Source organism: Cetorhinus maximus, chromosome 8 (genome assembly GCF_964194155.1).
Source record: "Cetorhinus maximus chromosome 8, sCetMax3.hap1.1, whole genome shotgun sequence".
NCBI classification, from domain to species: domain Eukaryota; kingdom Metazoa; phylum Chordata; class Chondrichthyes; order Lamniformes; family Cetorhinidae; genus Cetorhinus; species Cetorhinus maximus.
The window spans coordinates 46,463,836-46,488,419 of NC_135886.1; the positions used below are offsets into that span (position 1 = coordinate 46,463,836).

Sequence of the window (24,584 nt, forward strand, 5' to 3'; positions counted from 1 at the left end):
GTTAGATTTTTCTCCTGACTGGGAGAAATCAATTTGTGACTCTTCATAACTTGGCAAACTGTAATAACTTAAATCAAAATGGATTTCATAAAAGGCATTTCATTGTTTTTTGTTTCTCTCTTTGGAAATGATTTCAGTGGAAAAGAATTGACTAGAGCAGGAGGACAGGAAATGCTTTTGCCAAATTCTTGGTGGAACCAAGGGAAGAATTTTCCCCCCATTGTGGGGGAAGTGCAGAAGCGGGCGCAGGCAGGTGCACCTCCGATCAGTGCCCCCAGTTGGGGGCGTGCCGCCATTTTACGTGGGCTGGCCAATTAAGGCCCGCCCAGTGTGAAGGTCCACCAAGAAGCGCTATGCGCTCCCTGTGCGGGCGGAAGGGGATTCCCTCAGCTGAGAGTGCGCTCTTTCGCGCACGCGCATGAAAGAGTGCACTGATCTTCCTGAGGCTATTGCTGCCTCAGTGAGTTCGGCTTCAAATTTAAAAATGCTAAAGAGACAAAAACAAAATTTCCCTGACATGTCCCCTCATGTGATATCGTCACATGAGTTTGGACATATCCATCACTTTCATCAGCCTTTATTAAATATTTAAAAACCCTCATGAAACCTCATCCTGCTCATGGATGAGGTTTCATGCTTTTTCTTAAGCCCGCCAGGGCTCCCGGCTTACTCGCCAACGTTAAGGTTGGACGGGCAGATCCATTAGTTACGTTAAGTGCTTTTTCAATGGCCTCATTGGCCGTTGACAGGTTGGCGGGCACACAGCTGATTCGGCTGCGACCCCGCCGACCTGATAATGGAATTGATGTGAGGTGACATCGGGAGTTCCGCCCGATGTTATCCCGCATCATTTTACGCGTCGGTAAGTGGGCCCCGCCCCCCCACTCGCCAACCTAAAGACCCTGCCCCAAGTTGCCAGTGGTATTCTGAAGTTATAATTTGTGACCTCACCTCTATATCAGGGAGATCAAACACAGACTGGGCTGCTTTGCGGAACACCTCCGCTCAGTCTACAAGCATGACCCTGACCTTTCGGTTTTGTGCCATTTTCATTCACCAGCTTGCTCTCACACTCACATTTCTGCCCTCAGTCTGCTGTAATGTTCCAGTGAAGCACAACACAAGCTTGAAGGACAGCGGGCGCAATTTTATGGCCCCTTCTGCTGGCGGGATTTTCCAATCCCGCCAAAGTCAATGGAGTTTTGAACAGGCTCGCCACATTTTACGGTCATGCCCCCACCACGATGGGGTGTAAAATTCCGCCCAGCATCTCATCTTCTGATCAGGCACTTTACAGCCTTCTGGACTCAGCATTGTGTTCAGAAACTTCAGACCATTAAATCTTTCCTCCATTTTGATTTTTTTATTTGCCAAATGCCAGTCTGTATCTTGTTTCCATGTTTTTACTTTCAGACAAAGCTGTCCCTTATTCGGTTATTAACATTTACTGTGGATCAATGCTTTATTTCTTTGCTATAACCATTATCATTCTCTTCGCCTTTTATTCCATGACATATTTGTTACTTAATCTCTCCTGCCCTCTAACCTAGCCTTGACCCTCCCCCCTTTTTCAACACCATACAACCTGTCACATTTCTACCTCCCTTCAGTTCTGAAGAAGTCATATTGGACTTGAAACATTAACTCTGTTCCTCTCTCTACAGATACTGCAGCCCTACTGAGTTTTACCAGTACTTTTTATTTTTATTTCAGATTTCCAGCATCCGCAGTATTTTACTTTTATATTAATCATCTGTTACACCAGGGTGACACTCAGAAGAAACATTTAAAATAAATTCCATAAATATATAGTACTCTCTGTAAGTTTAGCTGAATCAAGTAGAACAGCAATATTAAGATTTTCTTAATATAAAATATAATATCACATATTAAACACTTGTTTTGTAACAGCGATACAATGTCAGGTAACATTATCTCATAACCGTTCATGATAAGAGTCAAGAAGTACAGTGGGTTTATAGTAAATCAGTCAATGAGTGCAGGAGTAGCCTGGGATTGACGAGGCATTGTGTGTGTGTCTGATCATTGAAAGCTGCAGTTAATGACTGAGAATGTTCACAGCTTAATGAACAACTTGGGACAGTGATGGGCTTGCACAACAAATAATAGGAGCCAATCTCAGAACGATATGAGTTTATGTATAAACAGCATACACACTGAATGTAATGATGCACTGTACCCACATTTGTCTCACCTAATTAAATTTACAGAAGATACAATACACTGGAGCACCTTGGGGACTTTGGTCTAGCCTTTTTGTGGCTAGTGTAAGCAGTCAAGGTGTCATTCTCGCAACTACCTGAGGAGTCCTTGTTGTGTGAGCTAATCAGTAGTTAGATGATCCATATATAAGGTGTTGTGTTTTATTATCTCATTTACTAAATTTAATAAAGAGTGTCAAGACAATTCAGTGTTTCTTTCTCAAGCTTACATACGATCTTAAGCTTGTATCGGGTACAAAGCATCCCGTATATCAGGTACATAGCACCCTTTATATTGGTTGGATTGTCAGGAAGACATAATAATTTTCATAATGTTATTAGAATTTATTTTAAAGTGGGGTAATAGTGGGATGTGTGTGTGTGTGTGTGTGTGTGACTTAGTTGAATTAAAGGAAGCTGGTCTGAAGGCGTTGATGTAACAGAAGATAAGTTGGTTTGAAATGTTAAGCAGGTAAACATAAGTGTAAAGGGAACCTTTGTATATTTAAATAAACCAGGCTAGTTTGAATTCAAAACAGGGAGTGAAATATTAAACTCAGCCAGGGGAAGTTAAGAAACAGTGGGCAGAATTTTTCCGTTGGTGAGCTGGGGGCGGGGCCCGCTCGCCGACAGGAAAATGATGCAGGATGACATCGGGAGGAACCCCTGACGTCATCCTGCCTCATTTAAATATTCAGGAAGGCAGGCGGACAGTGAAATCAGCTGTCCGCCAGCCGACCTGTCAATGGCCAATTGAGGCCATTGACAGGATAATTAAGCCAATTAAAGGCCTTGCCCGTTCAACCTTAAGGCTGGCGGGCAGGCCAGGAGCCCCAGCGGGCTTCTGAAAAAACATGAAAAAAATCCACTGGCGGGATGAGGTTTCATGTCTGTTTTTAAAAGCTTTAATAAAGTTTATGTGATATTTATTAACATGTCCCATCTTGTGTGACATCGTCACATGAGGGGGACATGTTAATTTTTTTTAATATTTTTCTATTTTTGAAGTTTATAAAACTTTCAGCACTCTCCCTGAGACAGCACTTAGTCTCAGGGAGATGTGGAGTGCACTTTGACAGTTAGGGACTCCCTCCCTCCTCGCACAGGAAATGCATAGCGCTTCCCGTCGGGCGGCTCGCTGGGCGGGCCTTAATTGGCCCGCCCACTCAAAATGGCAGCAGGGCCCATTTCAGCGGTGGCGATCGGCTGCCTGCCCACCGCCGAGCCAGTTGGGCCCACCCGCCCATCAAGGGCAAAATTCTGCCCAGTGTGTTTATTTTTCCCAAAGATTGCTGGTAAAATTGGTACTATGATAGATTTTTTTTATTATTAAAGAGGTAAAGTCCAAAGTGAAACAATGGGAATTTGCATCCAAAGGGGAAAATATGTATAAAGGAGAGAAGGTTCTGTGTAAGCGAAGGCATTCTAAGATCTAACAAGTGTGAAAAGTCTCCAGCATCTAAGCCTCAAGCTGTTGTCCAAAGAAACTGAAGTTAAGAAAACTCACTTTGAATTCGACTGTTCAGGGTATCATGTTTCTTTGCCTGGGTCTTTTAAAATCTGTGTGTTCACTGTTGCCTCAACGAAAGTGTAACTGGGAGTTAGATTAATTTGAGGATTTAGAAGTTATCACAGCAATTTGTAGATCCATGTAAGGGGTTAAAATCATTTCTTCTTGTAATAAAGGTTTAATTTAGTTTTGTAAGAAAGCTATAAGACTCGTTGGCCTTCTTTTACTGAATTCAAAGCCCACATCTCAAAATAAGTACAAATTGCAAAAATAGTTGTGGCAACTGCTTCAAGTTTTCCTCTGGGATTTGGGCAGCTTGGCATTTACCATCTGCCTGCCATAACTTTGTATTCGCCAAATAATACTCTATACTCCAGCAGAGCTCCAAGGCCTGTGTTGGGAGCCCATTGTTTTGAAGAATCCATTTGGCTCCTTTTGAGGAGGCGATGGCATAATGGTATTGTCGCTGGACGAGTAATCCAGAGATCCAGGCTAATGCTCTGGGGACCCGGGATCAAATCCCACCATGATAGATGGTGGAATTTGAATTCAATAAAATTCTGGAATCAAAAGCCTAATGATGACCATGAAACCATCATTGAATGTTGTAAAAACCCATTTGGTTCACTAATGTCCTCTAGTGTAGGAAATCTGCTGTTCTTACCTGGTCTGTGAATCCAGATCCACAGCAATGTGGTTGACTCTGAAATGGCCTAGCAAGTCAAACTCTACAAAGTCTCAAAAAAGGAATGAAAACAGACGGACCACCCAGCATCGACCTAAGCACCGGGTACAACAAGGGCAAACTCAGCCCTGTCGGCCCTGCAAAGGCCTCCTTACTAACATCTGGGGGCTAGTGCCAAAATTGGGAGAGCTGCCTCAGACTAGTCAAGCAACAGGGCTGACATAGTCATCTTCACAGATTCATATTTAACAGATAATGTCCAAGACACGACCATCACCATCCCACCAGCAGGACAGACCCAGCAGAGGTGGCAGCACAGTAGTATACAGTTGGGAAGGAGTTGCCCTGGGAGTCCTCAACATTGACTCCAGAACCCATGAAGTCTCATTGCATCAGGTCAAACATGGGCAAGGAAACCTCCTGCTGATTACCACGTACCGCCCTGCCTCAGCTGATGAATCAGTGCTCCTCCACGTTGAACACCCACTTGGAAGAAGCACTGAGGGTGGCAAAGGCACAGAATGTACTCTGGGTGGGGGACTTCAATGTCCATCACCAAGAGTGACTCGGTAGCACCACTACTGACCGAGCTGGCCGAGTCCTAAATGACATAGCTGCTAGACTGGGTCTGCGGCAGGTGATGAGGGAACCAACAAGAGGGAAAAATATACTTGACTTAATCCTCACCAACCTGCCTGCTGCAAATGCATCTGTCCATGACAGTATCTGTAGGAGTGACTACCGCACAGTCATTGTGGAGATGAAGTCCCGCCTTCACATTGAGGATACCCTCCATCACGTTGTGTGGCACTATCACCGTACTAAATGGGATAGATTTCAAACAGCTCTAGCAACTCAAGACTGGGCATATATGAGGTGCTGTGGGCCATCAGCAGCAGCAGAATTGTACTCTAACACAATCTGTAACCTCATGGCCCGGCATATCCCCCACTCTACCATTACCATCAAGCCAGGGGATCAATCCTGGTTCAATGACGAGTGCAGGAGGGCATGCCAGGAGCAGCACCAGGCATACCTAAAAATGAGGTGTCAACCTGGTGAAGCTACTACACAGGACTGCTTGCATGCCAAACAGCATAAGCAGCAAGTGATAGACAGAGCTAAGTGATCCCACAACCAACAGATCTGATCTAAGCTCTGCAGTCCTGCCACATCTAGTCATGAATGGTGGTGGACAATTAAACAACTCATTGGAGGAGGAGGGTTCACAAATATCCCCATCCCCAATGATGGAGGAGCCAAGCACATCAGTGCAAAAGATAAGGCTAAAGCATTTGGTACAACCTTCAGCCAGAAGTACTGAGTGGATGATCCATCTCAGCCTCCTTCAGAGGTCCCCAGCATCACAGATGCCAGTCTTCAGCCAATTTGATTTACTCTACGTGATATCAAGAAATGGCTGAAGGCACTGGATACTGCAAAGGCTATGGTCTCTGACAATATTCCGGGAATGGTACTGAAGACTTGTTCTCCAGAACTTGCCAGGCCACTAGCCAAGCTGTTCCAGTACAGCTACAACACTGGCATCTACCCAGCTATGAGGAAAATTGCCCAGGTATGTCCTGTACACAAAAAGCAGGACAAATCCAATCCCATCAGTCTACTCTTGAACATCAGTAAAGTAATGGAAGGGGTCATCAACAGTGCTATCACGCAGCATTGGCTTAGCAATAAACTGCTCACTGATGCCAAGTTTGGGTTCTGCAAGGGCCACTCAGCTCCTGACCTCATTACAGCCTTGGTTCAAACATGGACAAAAGAACTTAACTCCCCAGGTGAGGTGACATTGACTGCTCTTGACATCAAGGCAGCATTTGACTGAGTGTGGTATCAAGGAGCTCTAGCAAAACTGGAGTCAATGGGAATCAGGGGGAAATCTCTCTGCTGGTTGGAATCATACCTAGCAGAAAGGAAGATGGTTGTGGGCATATCGCTGTTCCTTCACTGTGGCTGGGTCAAAATCCTGGAACTCCCTTCCTAACAACACTGGCTACATCACATGGACTGTAATGGTTCAAGGGCAATAGGGATGAGCCATAAATGCTGCCCCAGCCAGTGACACCCACACCCTGTGAATGAATTTTTAAAAAAATGACCTCAACAGGAAGCTCTTCGATCGCACCACAATCTTCCGAGGTGCATTGTAGTGATTGCATAGTGGAAGCATCACAGCAGCGATTCAGAAATTAATCTGTAACCTATGGGGCGGTAATCATGTACCGGAAACCTGCAGATTTAAGGAGGCAGAATGCCCCTGCTGTCACAAAAAAGGGTATGTAACAAAGCAATACAGGGCCAAATCGAGATAGCCAATCAGGCAGCAGACCAAGATAATTGAAGTGCACAATATAACTGAACCAGAAGCTGCTGATACTGATACCTATTCCCCATATAATGTCAGAGCAGTAAAAACTGAACCAATAACCGTCACCCTTCAAGTGAATGGGAAACCTCTAGTCATGGAGGAAGGCATGGGAGCCCTGACCATGGTGGTGGGTGAACACACGTTTAAATACCTAAGTGATGCTACCCAGCCACTGAATCTGGAGCAAACCACACCTCAGCTGAAGACATACACTGGAGAGTCAATACAGGTAAAAGGCATTGCCACAGTACCTGTGTCCTTTAGACAGCCCAGCTTCCAGTGATCATTGTAACAGGTGCAGGACCTAGTCTTCTGGGCCTTGATTTGTTAAAAGAAATTAAGCTCAACTGGTCAGAAATATTTCAAGTGGTAACAGGAGGAATTCCTGAGCAGTTAAGGAAGTATGGCAGCATATTTTGTGATGAATTGGGAAAGATAAAAGGCTTACAAGCAAAAACATAAGTAGATCTGGAGGCGACACCCTGGTTCCTTAAGCCCAGACCTGTTCCTTATGCCCTAAAGGAGAAGTTGGATGCAGAACTGTGCCGCTTAGAGAAGCTAGGCATCATCCAGCCAGTCTAATTTTCAGAATTGTCAGCACCCATAGTCCCTGTGATGAAACCAGATCAAACTATTAGCATTTACAAAGACTACAAATTAACTGTGAACAAGGCTACTAAATTAGATAAATATATGTCTCCAGAACCCTCTCTGCAGTCGAGAAGGGTTATTCATAACTTGAAAAGGAAGGTTCATCAGTGATAGTTGGAGTGAAGAAATTCCATCAGTATCTGCATGGATGACATTTCACCATAGTGTCAGACCATAAACCATTAATGGGTTTATTTAGTGAGGATTGAGCCATTCCACTGATAGCCTCAGCAAGAATTCAGCATTGGGCTTTGATTTTATCGGCGTACGAGTATACCTTTATGCACCGTCCTGGTGTGCATGTTGCAAATGCAGATGCACTCAGTCATCTTCCATTAACAGATAGAATTATACATGCTCCAGTGCCACAAGAAGTTGTACTTATGCTGAATTTCCTGGGTTCTTCATTGGCAAATAAAGAACTGAACAAACAGGAATCCAATTTTGTCAGCAGTCAGAGACCAGGTATTGCAAGTATGGTCAAATTCACCAGTACCTGAAGAGATAAAACCATTCCATGTCCGTAAAACTGAGTTAAGTTGTCAAGGTGGAATTTTGTTATGGGGATCAAGAGTTGTCGTCTCTTCACAAGGAAGAGAAACACTCTTGACAGAGTTTCACAGTGTGCATCCAGGCATATCAAAGATGAAGATGCTTGCGCAAAGCTATGTCTGGTGGCCAGGCAAAGACAGTGAAATTGAAAGCATGGTCAAGCACTGTCTCCAGTGTCAGCAGCAGCAGAAGTTGCCTGTTTCAGCTCCACTGCAGCCGGAGAAGTGGCCTGGTTGACCCTGGGTTAACCTACATATAGACTATGTGGGTCCATTTATAGGTGCCATGTTTTTATTGATCAATGCGCATTCTCTATGGATGGATATGTATAAAGTTAGACCACCGACGTTGTGTGCAACTATTGAAAAGCTGCACCAATGTTTTAGTATACATGGCCTACCAGAAGTCATTGTTTTGGATAATAGTTCTGTCTTCATCAGTACAGAGATTCATGAGTTTAAATAGAATGAAACATATTAAAACAGCACCATATCAGCCCTCGTCCAATGGGTTAGCTGAAAGAGCAGTGCAAACTTTCCAATCAAGGATGAAGAAGTTATCTGGAGAAATGTTAGAAACTCGACTTTCATGTTGTTTTCTCAATTATCGTAAAACTCCCCAAGCAACCAAGTGTGCAAAACCATCTGAAATGCTGCCTTACTGATGAAATGTCGCTTTCATACGAGGTTCAGTCTGGTGTTCCCAAACTTAGAGGGGAAGGTAGAGAAGAACCAGGGTAGCCAGAAATTGTATCACGATACTCATAACAAAGCTCGAAGATTTACTGTGGGAGTTACAGTTTTCGTGAAGAATTTTGGAAATGGTCCTAGTTTGGTTCCTGGTATAATTATCTCTGAAACTGGACCTTTTTCATACCAAGTGGAAGTGGAAGACCGGATTGTTTGAAAACATGTGGGTCATCTAGGGAGTAGAGAGACACTCCAACTACCAGTTATTATACTTGTAATTAATGTCAAACCTCTAATCCTTGAGATGACAGATTGACCTAGAATAGACATACCTGATGTCTCTGCTGAATTACCTAATCCTGAACTGCCATTGTCTAAGGATGTCCCTGATGCTGCAGTTCTTGATCATGTCGATCCAGTGGGAGAATCTCAAGTCATAGGGCTACTCTGCTCTAACTGAATTAGCAAACCACCTCAGAGACTTAATCTATAATCGCATGACCTGTGTATATACATGTATGTTGTGGATTAAAATATTCTTTGTAAATAGGAAATGTAAAAAAAACTAAAAGGGGTGAAAATGCAGTGGCTGCAGGTAAAACATTTCCTACTGCCTTTAGGGGTCACGTGATTGAACTGACGAATGAGCCCTAAGCGCGGGTAATCTTGGGAGCGGAGCTTGCTAGTTGCACAAAATGGCAGTACTGGTATCAAGGCATCATGATCTGCCTATTCTGCATACTTGCAGTGGACACTCCCTGTGCGCTTGCTAATGCCCTCCTCAAAACACCATCTGGGATGGCTAGACTCAGAGTGGGAACATGCACTGCAGGAGGCATTTAGGAAGCAAAATGGCATTTGAAGCAACAAAGAACTTGGCACCATGGAAATGAATTTTGCAGCCTAAATGTTAGTTTATTTTCCCTCCAAGTCTAGTCTGTGATTTATTGTTGCATTTGTATGCAGATCAAAAGGTACAGAGATCGTCCAAGCAATTCCACCATAATCTGTACCTGTCTAATGCCAAATGAATTGTGGAAGTAATTATTTCTATTTCTGCTGGATTGATTGATACAATATTTTGGTTCAGTGTTGTTTAAGTTCTGGTATTTTTTATCAAGGGTTCTGTCATTCAAACTAAATATCCTTCTAAGGCTGCAGGGCAGAGGAGCTTCGATATTCATCTTATACTAGTCTTGAACTAATACACTGTTGCAGTCAGTGAATACATACAGTGCCTGGCTGCATCCTTCAAAGTTTAAATAAATGTGTTCGGTCTCCTGAGCGGTGTAAATCTGAACAAATGACCTGGTGGACAAATGGGCCTGAACCAGATTTTCCATCTAAACCTTTTGTCAATAATGCATTGCAGATAGAACCTTCTAAACAGTAGTGAGATGAAAAGTGCTTAGGGTTGGCCTGCCAGTTCCAACTAGGCACAGGAGATGATCTCCAAGCTCGAAGATGATGGCCTGAGGAGTATAACAAATTAGGTCCACAGTCCTCACCTAATGAGGAAAGGTTGAGCACCTTGGGCCAAACTCATTGGAGTTGAGACGAATGAGAGGTGATTGTGTTGAAACATAAGATTCTGAGGGGGCTTGTCAGGGTAGATGCGGAGAGATGTGATGGGGGAATCTAGAAGTGGAATAAGGGCTCACCCATTTAAGACAGAGATGAGGATGAGTTTCTTCTCTTAGACAATCATGAATCTTTAGAATTCTCTAGTGAGCAGTGGAGGTTGGGTCATTGAATATATTCAAGGCTGAGATAGACAGATTCTTGATTGAGTAGGGAGTTAAGGGTTATGGGGAATAAGTAGCAAAATGGAGTTGAGGCCAAGATCAAATCAGTCATCATCTTATTGAATGATGGAGCAGGCTCGTGGGGTTGTATGGCCTACTCCTGCTCCTATTTCTTATGTTCTTATGCTCAGGGTGAGTGCCAGTACCTGTTGGCGTCCACTGACAGCTTGCAATTTAGGGTCTTCTGTCCTGCAGGCCGTGGCCATCTAGAAAGTCCCAAGGAGTGGGGAGTAACAGTGGAAGAGAGCCATACTGGCATCCCCTGGCTCCACAGAAATTTAAGAATGAAGATTTTCTCACCTTAATAGTGGTGAACATTGACTAGGCCACATTAAGGCCTTGGGCTTGCTCTGCCCATTTCTTGTAATGTTCCATATGGCTGGCTGCTAGACCCTATATTAGTGTAAGCAAGGGACTGAACATTAGTTTTATATGGCTGGCCTGGATGTCTGAGAAACAGCCTGAACCACTTTGGGTTGGGTGCTTTTCAGGCATCCTTGGGGCACAGGACATTGTACCCTGAAATCGGTCCTCTTTGCATTCATTTTACACCTTTAGAATAGGCACAATAAGAACCAATTTCTACTCCAAGATCCTGGAAGATACACTAAATTGTGGCTGGAAGAAAATATCTGCTTTCATGGTAGTTGCCAAAGTTCAGAATGGAATTCAGGTTACAATTCTAATGATAAAAACAAAAAACTACTGCGGATGCTGGAAATCCAAAACAAAAACAGAATTACCTGGAAAAACTCAGCAGGTCTGGCAGCATCGGCGGAGAAGAAAAGAGTTGACATTTCGAGTCCTCATGACCCTTCAGCAGAACTGAGTAAAGTTAAGAGAGGGGTGAAATATAAGCTGGTTTAAGGTGGGGGGAGGGGGGAAGAGAAGTTGGGGGGGTGGGGGGTGGTTGTAGGGACAAGCAAGCAGTGATAGGAGCAGATAATCAAAAGATGTCACAGACAAAAGGAACAAAGAGGTGTTGAAGGTGGTGATATTATCTAAGAAAATGTGCTAATTAAGAATGGATGGCAGGACACTCAAGGTACAGCTCTAGTGGGGGTGGGGTGGAAAGACTGACAGGGTATTACAGTTATAGATTTTAAAATAATGGAAATAGGTGGGAAAAGAAAAATCTATATAAATTATTGGAAAAAACAAAAGGGAGGGGGAAGAAACAGAAAGGGGGTGGGGATGGGGGAGGGAGTTTAAGATCTAAAGGTGTTGAATTCAATATTCAGGCCGGAAGGCTGTAAAGTGCCTAGTCGGAAGATGAGGTGCTGTTCCTCCAGTTTGCGTTGGGCTTCACTGGAACAATGCAGCAAGCCAAGGACAGACATGTGGGCAAGAGAGCAGGGTGGAGTGTTAAAATGGCAAGCGACAGGGAGGTTTGGGTCTTTCTTGCGGACAGACCACAGGTTACAATTCTAATGAGTTTTTCATGCCTCTGCACAGATATAAATGCAGGTTGCACAAGCTCAAAGCGTTTACATTAGTTCACCATGCACTCGATTAGCACAGATGGTGATCAGGCACAGCTTGTGCCACTTGCAAAGCCGACTGTCACAGGGATCCCCAAGTAAGTTTTATGCAGCATTCATTTATCTTTTTCATCTTTCCAAGCTGTTAAATGGGCATTGACCAGCTGTTCAGGGACCCAGAGCAGAGGGCAGTTTATGTACTACACGGTTCAACTGTTCAGGAATTGGAACTAGAGGATCATTAGAGATAGCACACCATCCAGTGATCCAGGGGCATCAGAGGGGCATCGTATTTATTGCAATTGTCAGCAGGTTGCTGCAGGAGAAAAGGTGGAAATCACAGGAGCGCTAGAAACCGGTATTGAGTGACAGGTGAAAAAAACACAAAGAGGGAAAGCATTGAGAATAGCAAAAGACAGGAAAGTGAGAAAATGGGAAAGAGAGCAAGTAGCTCTGAGCTGGAGGAAGGAGACGGATGAAAATTTCCTGTCATCCTGTAGGAAACATCAGTTCATATTCAGAGGCACAATTTTTGGAAACAGGAATTTCAGTTAACAGGAGAGAAAGGAGTAAGAATTCAGATGAAGGGAGAGAATGAAAGAAAGAAAAGAAACAGGGAGAAAAGGGAAAACTCAGAGACCTGGTGAGAGATTAACAACAATAATTTATATTTATATAGAGCCTTTAGCGTAATAAAACATTCCCAGGTGCTTCACAGGATCATTGTGAAACAAAATATGACACCAAGCCACATAAGGAGATATTAAGTCAGATAACCAAAATCTTGGTCAAAGAGGTAGGTTTTAAGAAGTGTCTTAAAGGAGGAAAGTGAGGTAGAGAGGCAGAGGTGTAGGGAGGGAATTCCAGAGCTTGGAGCCTAGGCAGCTGAAGGCATGGCCACCCATGGTGGAACAATTAAAATCAGGGATGTACAAGAGGCCAGAATTATAGAAGCTTGGACATCTGGGAAGATTGTGGGGCTGAAGGAATTACAGAAATAGGGAAGGAGCGAGGCTATGGAGGGATTTGAAAACAAGGATTAGCATTTCAAAATCAAGATGTTGTTTGACTGGGAGCCATTGTATGTCACCAAGTATAGGGGTGGTAGAACAATAGGACTTGCTGCGAGTTAAGACACAGGCAGCAGAGTTCTGGATGACCTCAAGCTTACAGAAGGCAGAGTGTGGATGATCAGTCTGGAGTGCATTGGAACAGTCAAGTTTAGTAGAGTGGAAACTGGGAGTGTTCTAGAGCAGGCAGGTGATCCATACTCCCAGATTAACCATCCCACCTCATCCCCACCCCCAAGAGAGTTGAAGTGCACATTACCACCACCCATACCTCCCACCATCCCATGAATTCATTCAAATAGAGGTTTTTCTTTTCAGGCTAAATCATTGGCTGTACAATGTGAGATGGCATTGCTAGTCTATGAGGAATTACTGGAATATTGTAGTGTGCTGCAAGATAAGAAAACAAACCTTTGTCACCACAGGGAAACTGGATATTGGATGTGCTGAACATCAATCTGCAACCCAGACAGGGGGCAGAATAATGTTCCAGAGAAAGGCAATACTGGGGGAAGAACAAGCTAAAGGCACTGTCCATGACAATATGTTAGTTGAAAGACTGGTCCATGGAGTCACATGTATCAACTTTTAACAATTTAAACTTCATTTCATTGCAATCCCATTCTCCCAGAACTCCAGCAAAAAACATAATTTTTTTTTCGTTTTGCTTTTCATGAAGGTAAGTTTGCTTTTTCCTTCATTCACTCATGACCAGGACAGCATTTATTGACCATCACTAACTGCCCTTGAGAAGGTAGCGGTGAGGCACCTTCTTGAACGGCTGCAGTCTATATGGTGTAGGTACACCCACAGTGCTGTTAGGGAGGGAGTTCCAGAATTTTTACGCAGCAACAGTGAAGGAACGGTGATATATTTCCAAGTCAGGATGGTGAGTGACTTAGAGGGGAACCTCCAGGTGGTGGTGTTCTCATATGTCTGTTGCCCTTGTCCTTCTAGATGGTAGTGGTCATGGGTTTGGAAGGTGCTGCCTAAGGAGCCTTGGTGAGTTCCTGCAGGTGCATGTTGTAGATGGTACACACTGCTTCTACTATGCATTGGTGGTGGAGGGAGTGAATGTTTGCGGATGTGGTGCCAGTCAAGGAGGCTGCTTTGTCCTGGACAGTGTCAATCTTCTTGAGCGTTATTGGAGCTGCACCCATCCAGGCAGGTGGAGAGTATTCCATCACACTCCTGACTTGTGCCCTGTAGATGGTGGACAGGCTTTGGGGAGTCAGAAGATGAGTTACTTGCCATCAGGAAAATAGCTCCCCAGGCCAGGCTTCTGGCAAGTACAAGCTCAGGACTCTCATTTGGTCCTGACATCAGAGTCCCAACGCCTGTGGAAAAATTCTGCCCACGATATACTCGAAACGTTTTTTCAGATTCATTCATGGATCTGTCACTGACAAGGACCGCTATCCCTAATTCCCCTTGAGAAGGAAAGTTAGCCGCCTTCTTCAGCCCTGCAGTCCATGTGGTCAAGGTGCTCCCACAGTGCTCTTGGGTAGAGGACCCCAGCAATTTGACCCCGTGACAGTGAAGGAACGGTGATACGGTTCCAAGTCGAGATACTGCGTGACTTGGACAGTGTCATTCCCACGTGCCTTTCCCCACACTGACCACATCCTAAAGGGTGCAAATCTGGCCTGATTCAATTTAAAAATTAGAAAAGGTCTCCTCCAAGAAATCTAAAGTAATCAACACAGTCAAATATCAAGCACTCATTCAGCCGGCAGCACTGCACAACAGTGAAAAGGTTATTTAAATGATTTCATGTATATTGAGTGATTGTGGATATTTTATATTGACCTTAACATGTGTTTTCCTTTCATTGAGTTTGTGTCGATTGATTTTTTTCCTATGGAAATTAATTCTGATAGGAGGTAGTCTAACAAGAGGAGCTCTTGTGGCTCAGTGGGTAGCATCCGAAGCTCTGGATTCAAGTCCCACTTCAGGACTTGATGGCTATGGGAGGGTGTTCATAACTTGGCCAAACAGGTTCATTATCAACCTATAAATCCTTCCAATATGCCCGATGGTAGGTGGTAAGAGCGGGAGAGTTTCCTGATCAGCCAAAATGAAGAAGGCAACAGCAAACCACTGCGGTACTTTAGTCGAGCATAATCATGGACCCGTCCAATGGAAGTCCACAGTCGCCAACACCCTCTTAGTGCAACGCGCGAGGAGGAGTCTAATGAAGACCTACTGGATGCAGATTTTAGTAAAACAGGTAATTGCATGTCCACAACCAATTTTTAATTCAAATCTGATTCACACTATCACACAGTCACAGAGGTTTACAGTGTGAAGAGTCAGATTCACGGACACTGAAACATGCAGACCTTGCAAAGAAAGGTTGAACCCTAGTGCCAGGGACCTTAGATATAAGGATGGGTTAGAAAAGCTCAGAAAAGAGGTGGGGTTATAGAGAAATACTAAGCCCTAAGTGGACAGAAAAGGTTAATCTAGAACATTATATTAGGTCAAAGTGCACTATAGCACAAGTGGGGCACCATCTGAAATTTTATGTCAGGCACCAGGTGGCCTGTCCACCCTTGGGCCTATTAAGGCCTTTAAGTGATCAATTAATGGCAACTTAATGGCCTCATCCCAATGCTGCCAGTATTTTACCTGTGGCAGGGGAAGCCCACACCATGTGGGAAACCCAGCAGCTTTAGCTGTGCAGGCTGGTATATACAAGAGGTAGTGACGGGTGGGGATAGCGGGGGGGTAGGGCAACCTCCTTTGCTGGTCCCCTGGACCCACCATAGGTATCCACTCTCCAAAAGATCATCCCTCGCCTTGAACCCTCCAACCTGAGCCTGGACCCCCAGCCACATCACCACCCCCCAGCCCCGACTAACCTGAACTCCTCGGCGTGGTGGGGCTGCCTGTAGTCCCAGCAGTGGCCACCATTCCTGGCTGGCGCTGCAGGGACACAAGTGTTGCTGACCATCCGACTGGCCAGCATCTCTCCAAGACGGGACCTCCTTCCAAGAAAACAGTGGAAGTCTCACGTTAAAGCAATTAACGTTGTTCCCAGAGTTAAATTGCTGTGGGGCAGCTGTTGGGATAGTGGGCGGGCTCCCGTCTGAATTTTTAGCTGGGAGAGTGGTATGGGGGATGCAGTGGTGGGTGGGTAGGGTCCGCAGCGCCCTATAAAATCCAGCCCATGGAGCTGGCAGCACAGAAACGATTGGGGCAACTGGTCGATGACGGTGTTTATGCTCCACACAAGACTACCTCCACCCCTCTTCATCTAACATAATCGATCTATCCTTCTCTTCCTTTCCCCCTTATGTCTTCATCTAGCTTCCCTTTACATGTTGTGATGTCATTTGCCTCAATCATGTAGTAGCGAATTCCGCATTCTAGCCGCTCTCTGGGCAAAGATTGCGAAGTCAGATCATGGCTGATCTGTACCTCAAAAGCCTTTGATTCATATCACTCCATATACTTATCCAATAAAAATGGAAGAAATGCTCCCAATTCCATTCATTAGATTGAGGTCAACTGCCAAATTCCTTTCTCTCTTACCCAACTAAAGTTGCAACTAGACTTGTTTCGAAGTTTTCATTCTGGAGCAGAGTCAAGAATAAGAGCTTGATGTGTGAGGAACCAGGTATCCTATGAATTGCCAATGTGTAATATCACCAATCCATCCCATACTTCAGATCCTTTGATGATGATTAGCACCACTGGAAATCTTGGAACATCCCAGAGTCTCCAAGGCTGAATCCCAACTTCTTTTATCTTGGAATACTATTAGGAATGAGCAAACCAAGTGCAGATCACGTCTGCCCTGCTGAAACATCCTTCAAATTGCAGCTGAAACCACATCTGCCCATGAGGGAAGATGTGTGCTGCTGGGATGCAACAGGAATTAGAATGCATGATTTTCTTAATTAAAATAAGTGTCATCAATTGAATGCATCTTGCTTCCAGCTGCAAAAATTGTAGGACGTTTAAAAAAATGATGTGAGTAGCAGGGGAAGAAACGAATGCCCAAATAACAAACATTTCACTATTTCTACTTAGTTCTGTTGAAGGGTCATTCGGACTCGAAACGTTAACTGTGCTCCTCTCCACAGATACTGCCAGACGTGCTGAGTTTTTTCAGGTATTTTTGTTTTTGTTTAACAAACATTTTAGTTGGGCAGCTCAATGCAGTAACCTGTGAGGTCACCTAGCAGAGAATCTGATTTGTGCTTGTGTCAAACTGAAGTATTGCACTGACAATTCAGCCTGAAGGGATTGTACCTGAATTTCTAAAAAGCCAGAGCAAATCTTTTTGGTTTGTGTTTTTTCTCTCAGAGCACAGAATGGATGTGTGGTGAAGATCTATTTTTCGCATCAGATTGCAGCGATTAGCGTTTGATGTATTAATTTGACTGTCTCCCATCCTTTTAAATTTGAGCAATGAATCATAAAAAGGCAGAAGTAGGCCATGATGAGATACACTGGTGCCAGGGCATGAGAGGAGGGAAGTACAAATGACCTGTTACCACAATTTAAACTCATTACAGATCATTCAGATGCCAAGGCTGTTTTACAGGTTTTGTCTCTACTATGCACCTTGTGCCATGTCGTACAAGGTTGTTTTTTTTGTTGGAGGCGGCTGAATTCAAGAGTAGTCATTTCAAAAATAATATATGCACTGGAACTGTTTCTCTTCCAACAATAATTTTAGAGCCAGTTTTAAATCCACTTCCCTGGCACCAATGAGCTGATAGCAGAGTTGCAATTGTTGTGTTGAACCTGCCCGCGTCTGCGCTATGCCACATTTACTAGAACCTTCCACTTGTCAGCCCAAGCACTCACCTGGAACTTTATAGCTGCAAGCAAGCAATGTACATAGGACCCCAAAGCAATTTTAAGTGACAATTGGGAAGAGTGTGCGAAATGCAGGCTCTATCAATTTGAACTAGTTGATAAGAGGAAGAGGCTCCAAAAAGACAAGTAAAAAATCATTTTTGTCAGGCCACGAGGAGCAGTTAATGTGGGCTGCTGTCCCCTGGGCCCCCCTTCCTCCGCAATTATCGACCCTCACACCCTACCCTCCTTTTGTGCTCTGGGCCATTTGACACTACGCAGAGCCAGCACTGGTAAGCTGTAGCACCATGCCTGCTCTTTGGTGTTATTGGGGCCAGAACCTTGAAATAGACCAGGCCTCTAGATGGCTGCCCATTAGTTAAAATCTACTTCATTCTCTCTTTACTTGCTTTCTTCCTCACTGAGTATTGGACTCATGGGTGCCCTCTGCTACTCCACTCAAGTGGTCCTTATTTATGTGTAGGTGGCAATAGGAAGTCATATCTCTCTGTCTTTTCTCCTTACAGGACAAGAGAGTCCATAACTCCAGACAGAGGCAGAGGACCAGGGGTAGATCTGCAGCCATGGCAACCCTAACCATGATGGAGGAGGAAGCCAAGTACTGGATGATGTCAGTCAAGATACTGAGTTGACCGAGAGACTTGGATCCAGCATTAGATGAAGCATTGCCACTTGGTGCTTAACTATTACTCACAGTGAATTGAAGTCACCAAGACATGAAATATCATGATCTCCACTATGCTAACTTAGAATCCTATTTCACCTCCTTTCAAGCACTAACTCAAGTCTTTCACCTCCCAGAAGTTCTTTCTGGGTTCCGATGGAGGAGATGGAGGAGGAGCCCGAGGAGTTCTCAGAGGAGATCCAACATTCTGAGGATGCACCGTCACATGTGCAGGTACACATACCTTGACGGTTCAGCATCTCAGAGAGATAGGGTTTCACATGGTGAGGAGAACATCAGATGTGAGCTGGAGCAGATGCTGTAGACAGGGACAGCAGTGGAGAGTCTCTGTCAGAGGGGCAGGATACTCCAAGCTCTGGCTCAGCTAGACATAGATGCTGAGCCTCAGGGGTCACCAATGAAAAGAGAACTTATGGCTCAGCAATGGGAAATGTGTGTGCTTCTGTCAGCATTTCCAGTGGCACTGCACACCCTTACACATAAAATAGAAGAGTCCATTTCTTGCATGAGAAAGAGTGAAAGAGTGGCCAACATCATGGAGACTCAGGACATGATCGGCCCAGTCGATGTCCACGTCATAGAAGATTTGCTACACTTCAAACATGCAGAGCTGAAGGATAAGCACCGTAAAGTCTAAGAAAGCTTTGAACATTTGAGAAAACTCATCCCCCAAAGCTATGACAAGGACAGTGAATTTTTCAATGGCTTGCCCTAATGTTGTCCTGGTACTGACATGGCTCTTGTTGTAGCTTTCTTGTGCCTCTGTGATAGGGTTCCTCACTTGGATCAGCAGCCATGTCTTGAGTGGGTATCTCTTTTGCCTCAGAAGCCAGCTGCTGCTGCTGGAGTTCCTGCTCTGTCACTGTGGCTGCTGGGCTAGAATTAAAGCTGCTGTTCCTCCTGAGGAGTTCTACACCTTAGGTAACATCCTCACAGGCAAGAAGTTGAGATTCAGCTCAATGAACTCCAAGTCACTTGAAAGTTACTGGGCAAAGTTGCTGAAGAGAGTTGCGAATTCAGACTGAAAGAACTAGCGCTAGCCTTTCACTCTAGTTAACCACAAACTTGCTGATTTTGGCCTTTGGTGGCTCATTTAGAGAACTGGAAGAAGAATTAATCAAATTACCTGATCCCAGATTAAGATGATTTAAACTGAGGACTGTGAATTCAAAGTCCAAAACATCCAAGCACTAGTTCCTGTTCTATATAGTGCCCATAGGTGGCACTGTTGAAGCAGACAGGTTCTGGCCTGTTGTGAAATGAGAATAGTATTGAGTTCTTACAAGAAGAGAACATGAGGTAGCAGGAGAGGAGAAAATGGCCACTCCAGGTAATAATCTCAAGACATTTCCAAAGATGAAAAGTTAAAGACAGGGACACTAGTCCTTAAAGATTTGAGTGCAACAAAAGATCAATTCTTGCAGAAGTAATAATCTGGTAACCACAGCAGTTATGAAATATTCAAACTTAACTACACAGTAAACTTTGTGTTATCCGGCAATCTGGGCTAGAGTTCTCTACTAACCGGAATTTGTGATGTTCCCCTAATATGAATCATCAGTTTATCAACCAGAAGGAATTACAAAGCTACCTGGAACCCGTGCCTGTATACTGTAGCATATTATACTTTAATTTATGTTTTAATGTACTGTTGGAGATTTAGAAGTAAAATGAATACTGTTCTTTACTTCCCGAGGACTTCCATATTGTATTCCATTGGTAAATGGAGCTCTCCATTAATCAGCATTTTTGATTAACTGGCAGCACCCATTTCCTGCACATGCCAGATAATAAAGATTTTACTGTATTTTTGTCTTTTCCTTCATTGTGTGTCTTTGAGAAAGTAAGAACAGCCAGTGGAACATCCTGCCCCACAAGCCAGTGAATAAAACGCTTTCCTGGGATATACATCACTCTTAATATGGGCAAAGATAAACTGTGTGGGTAAAAGCAAAATACTGCGGATGCTGGAAATCTGAAACAAAAACAGAAAATGCTGGAGAAAGTCAGCAGGTCTGACAGCATCTGTGGAGAGAAAAACAGAGTTAATGTTTTGAGTCCAGATGACTCTTCTTCAGGGCTAAAGAGAAGTAAAAATGTGATGAAATTTATACTGTTTAAGGATTGGGGGGTGGGGGGGCGGGGGTGGTGGAACAGGTGAAGCTGGATAGAAGGCCAACGATAGGTGGGGAAAAAGGAGAGATTGACAAAGACGTCATGAACAAAAGGACAGAGGGGGTGTTAATGGTAGTGGTAAGGGCTAAAGGAGATGCTGACAGTGGCATTAAGGTAAGAAAGCAGAATGTGATAATAGCAGGACAAGGGTAAGCGCTCTGGAAAGAACAACATGAACAAGTGACAGATGGCCCTAGTGGGGGTGGGGTGGGTGGGAGGAGATGTTGGTGGGGAAAAAAGATTGAAAACAAGATAAAAGGTGGGGATAAAACAATGAATAAATTAATTGAAATTAAAATAAATAAAAATACATGGATAAAAAATAAATAAAAATGAATTGAAAAGGGGGGTAAAAAAGGGGTGAGGATAGAGGAGAGAGTTCATGGTCTGAAGTTGTTGAACTCAATGTTAAGTCTTCCAGGCTGTAAAGTACTTAATCGGAAGATGAGCTGCTGTTCCTCCAGTTTGTGTTGGGCTTCACTGGAACATTGCAGCAGGCCAAGGACGGACATGTAGGCATGAAAGCAGGGTGGTGTGTTGAAATGGCAAGCGACAGGAAGGTCTGGGTCATGCTTGTGGACAGACTGAAGGTGTTCCACAAAGCAGTCACCCAGTCTGCGTTTGGTCTTTCCAATGTAGAGGAGACTGCATTGGGAGCAGCAAATGCAGTAGACTAAATTGAAGGAGGTGCAAGTGAAATGCTGCTTCACTTGAAAGGAGCATTTGGGCCCTTGGACGGTGAGGAGGGGAGAGGTAAAGGGGCAGTTGTTGCACCTTCTGCAATTGCATGGTGCCGTGAAAGGGGATAAAGATAAACTGGGGTTTGATTTTGAACATACACCTATTTCCTCCATTTTCAACAAGCTTATGTGACATTTGTCACATTATACACATATATATAAAACATTGCTTCTAATTTACTACTGGGTCATTTTTAAATCTCCCATTGAGTTCCTTATACCCTCAGAACTTATTAATCTCTCTCCCCACATTAAATATGCAAATGTAATATTTAAAAAAAGGAAATTAAGGAGAGTACATTTTATTCAAAGTATTTATCCCTTTCCCTTATTAGAAAAAATGTTAAATATTCTGTGACAATTTAAATAAAGAACATTGCCTGAATTATAGATACTCTGTCAGCTACCCCACTCAGCCAAACTGTTTTGTCATATCACCAATGTTGAGGGATACAGACCAACTCCATTGATTGACTTCAACTCCACTTGACCAGTCTAGAATTTCTGCACACCAAGAGAGGATAATGAGCACTTGCCCTAGACATTACTTACCTCTTTACCACACCACTACTCAGGGGACATGATGGTGTAGTGGGCATGTCACTAGACTTATAATCTAGGGGCCGAGGCTAGTGCTCTGGGGACATAGATTCAAATCCCACCTATGATGATATATATTAGGAAAACATCAGGGTAGAATTCAAGTTCTATTAATAAAAATCTGGAACTGAGAGCTAGTCTCAGGAATGGGTGACCATAAACTATCATTGGTTGCTATAAAAAATCATCTGGTTCCTAACTGCCCTTTAGGGAAGGAAATCTGCTGTCCTTACCTTTGGTCTACATGTGACTCCAGATTCACAACAATGTGATTGACTCTTACCTGCCCTCTGGAATGGTTCTTAGCAAGCCACTTGGGATTCAAGGGCCAAAATATGGATCTTGCCAATGATGCCCACATCCCATGAAATAATTTTTTAAAAAGCAACAGTTTAAAGTTAACTGGAACATTTTGTTTCAAAATCCAAGCGAGGCAGCACATGCATGCACAATATATCTCTGGAATCAAAGTCGAGACACTGACCTGGAGGAAGAGGTTGGCTCCGTTGTCTGTCTCTGTATCCGTGTGTGGCGCAGGATATGATCTCTCATAGACATCTGAACCTCTGCTGGGATATCTGGGGATGTGTGGCTGATCTTCATGGCTGCTTCGAGGAAGCTCATGGATGTGGATTCCTTGGGTTTGTCCGTCATCTCCTTGTCGCAGTCAGTGCTGGTGACGTTGACTGTGTCTCCAGGAACGGAGGTGTTAGAGAGAACCTTGTTCTTCCAGGGTACCCAGCACAGCTTCCAGAACACAAACAGAAAGATCGCCACCAGGGCCAGTCCACAGAAAATAAGTATCACTGCAAGCAAGCTGACCGAGATATCTGCAAACAGAATGGAGGAGGTGCGAGTGACAAAAGAATGACACATAGACAAAGGACAAAGGGAGAGAAAGAAAAAAAAGGCTATGAGAAGAGCCTGAAGATTATTTTTCAAGAAGTAGTTTGCACTCTATAACTATGAACCTGAACCTAATCCAGGCTAATGTGCTGCCAATGTTCCCATACTATGAACACCCTGTGACAAAATGAACTTCACCTTTAGCTGTAATTTTCCACTGAAGCAACAAAAATAATTAAATCAAGTTTCCAATATAAAGTTAGATAAAATCTCAGTTTTATCTTGTTTCCACTTGTCAAAGCTTAAGTAAATGATAGTGCACCACCCGTGAAAACTGACCCTAGTACCAGCTCCCGGCATAACAGGAGAACTGCACACCATTGTATCTGTGCCAATAAACACCTGTTGCTCTATCATTTGTCCAATTCTTAAGTCTTGCCTGTTTTACTGGTAACATTGCTTCATCTAGTTCACCATGTACATAAGACATTCATCCCATCTTTTACACAGTGACTGCTCAGCGTGGATTGTATGTACAGTTGGCAAAACATGTAAAAAACAGATAGAGAGATGTAACTGGCCAACTGAAGGAGTCTGGATTGGAACTCATCACAACTTTCCTTGTTTTACTTATATTTTGTTCACCATTCTCTTTATTTATACATCAAACCTTTCTCTCTGTTACAGGGGATTTAACCAGGGTTTCTGAATATGGTTCATTCCAAAAGCAAGATGACCAGCTGCTTCTGCCTCATCAAGAAGCAGGCTCAACAAAGGACAGTGAACCTCTGAGCACTCTGACAATAGATTAGAGTGGAAGTCAACCTGTGGCCAGAGGCATATAGTACCTACACTGCTGCTAGGCCATCGCTCTGGGAATCTCAGTTTATTTTTATGATTTTTTTTAAGCTTATTGGGGGTAGTTTTGACTTTGGGCGATAGCTGAAGTCAATGAATAAAACATTTGGGAGAGATGCAAGATAGACAAATGATTCACTGTAAACTATTTCACACTATTACACAAAGTCTGTAAGGTGCATGATTGCTATTTTCAGCACCATTGCACCAAATACCACTCAATACACACTACATTGATTAAACAACAAATGAAATGACAAACAATAAATCCTAATGCATTTGACATGTATATTATATATGTATATACATTAGTTTGATATGTGGCACAGTGAGACTTTTCCAATGATTATTGTGGTCAAACACGCAACATTTTTATTTATTTATAATTAGTCATTTGGTAGCACAGAACTTGAGTATTGCTGAAAAAAGAGACATGTCTAAGCTTTTCATCTTGCACGCATCAGGACATTTGCAAGAATACCAATATAAGGGGCAAAACAACAATTTATACTCTATGTGAAGAGAATGACGATTGGATGGCAAGTGGCATTGCCATGCAGAATTTACCACTGATGGTGACTGACAGTTAACAGCCAAGCATTGTTTGAAATTAAAACCAGGCAACTTGACCCTGATTGCCCTGAGGAATGAGTTAGCGAATGGCTGTCACTTATTTTGTTTAGCTGAAACAGGCACAATGTATGTACATGTTCTTTCTGTCTGCAAAGAACAGGGCCCTGTGTATTAATGTATGCAGCAACCAGTACACATAAATGCACCACATTACAAGCCTGAT

At 43.6% G+C, this 24,584-nt stretch overlaps 1 protein-coding gene across 1 annotated transcript in view; it reads right to left on the reverse strand.

The window, feature by feature from the left end:
• Positions 1 to 24,584, reverse strand: part of LOC144683601 (synaptotagmin-6-like) — a 335,350-nt gene that overhangs the window by 162,109 nt on the left and 148,657 nt on the right. The window contains exon 2 of the mRNA XM_078546785.1: positions 22,569 to 22,914. Coding sequence (XP_078402911.1) covers positions 22,569 to 22,738 — 170 coding nt within the window. The 5' untranslated portion in view covers positions 22,739 to 22,914. The remainder of the gene's footprint in view (positions 1 to 22,568; positions 22,915 to 24,584) is intronic.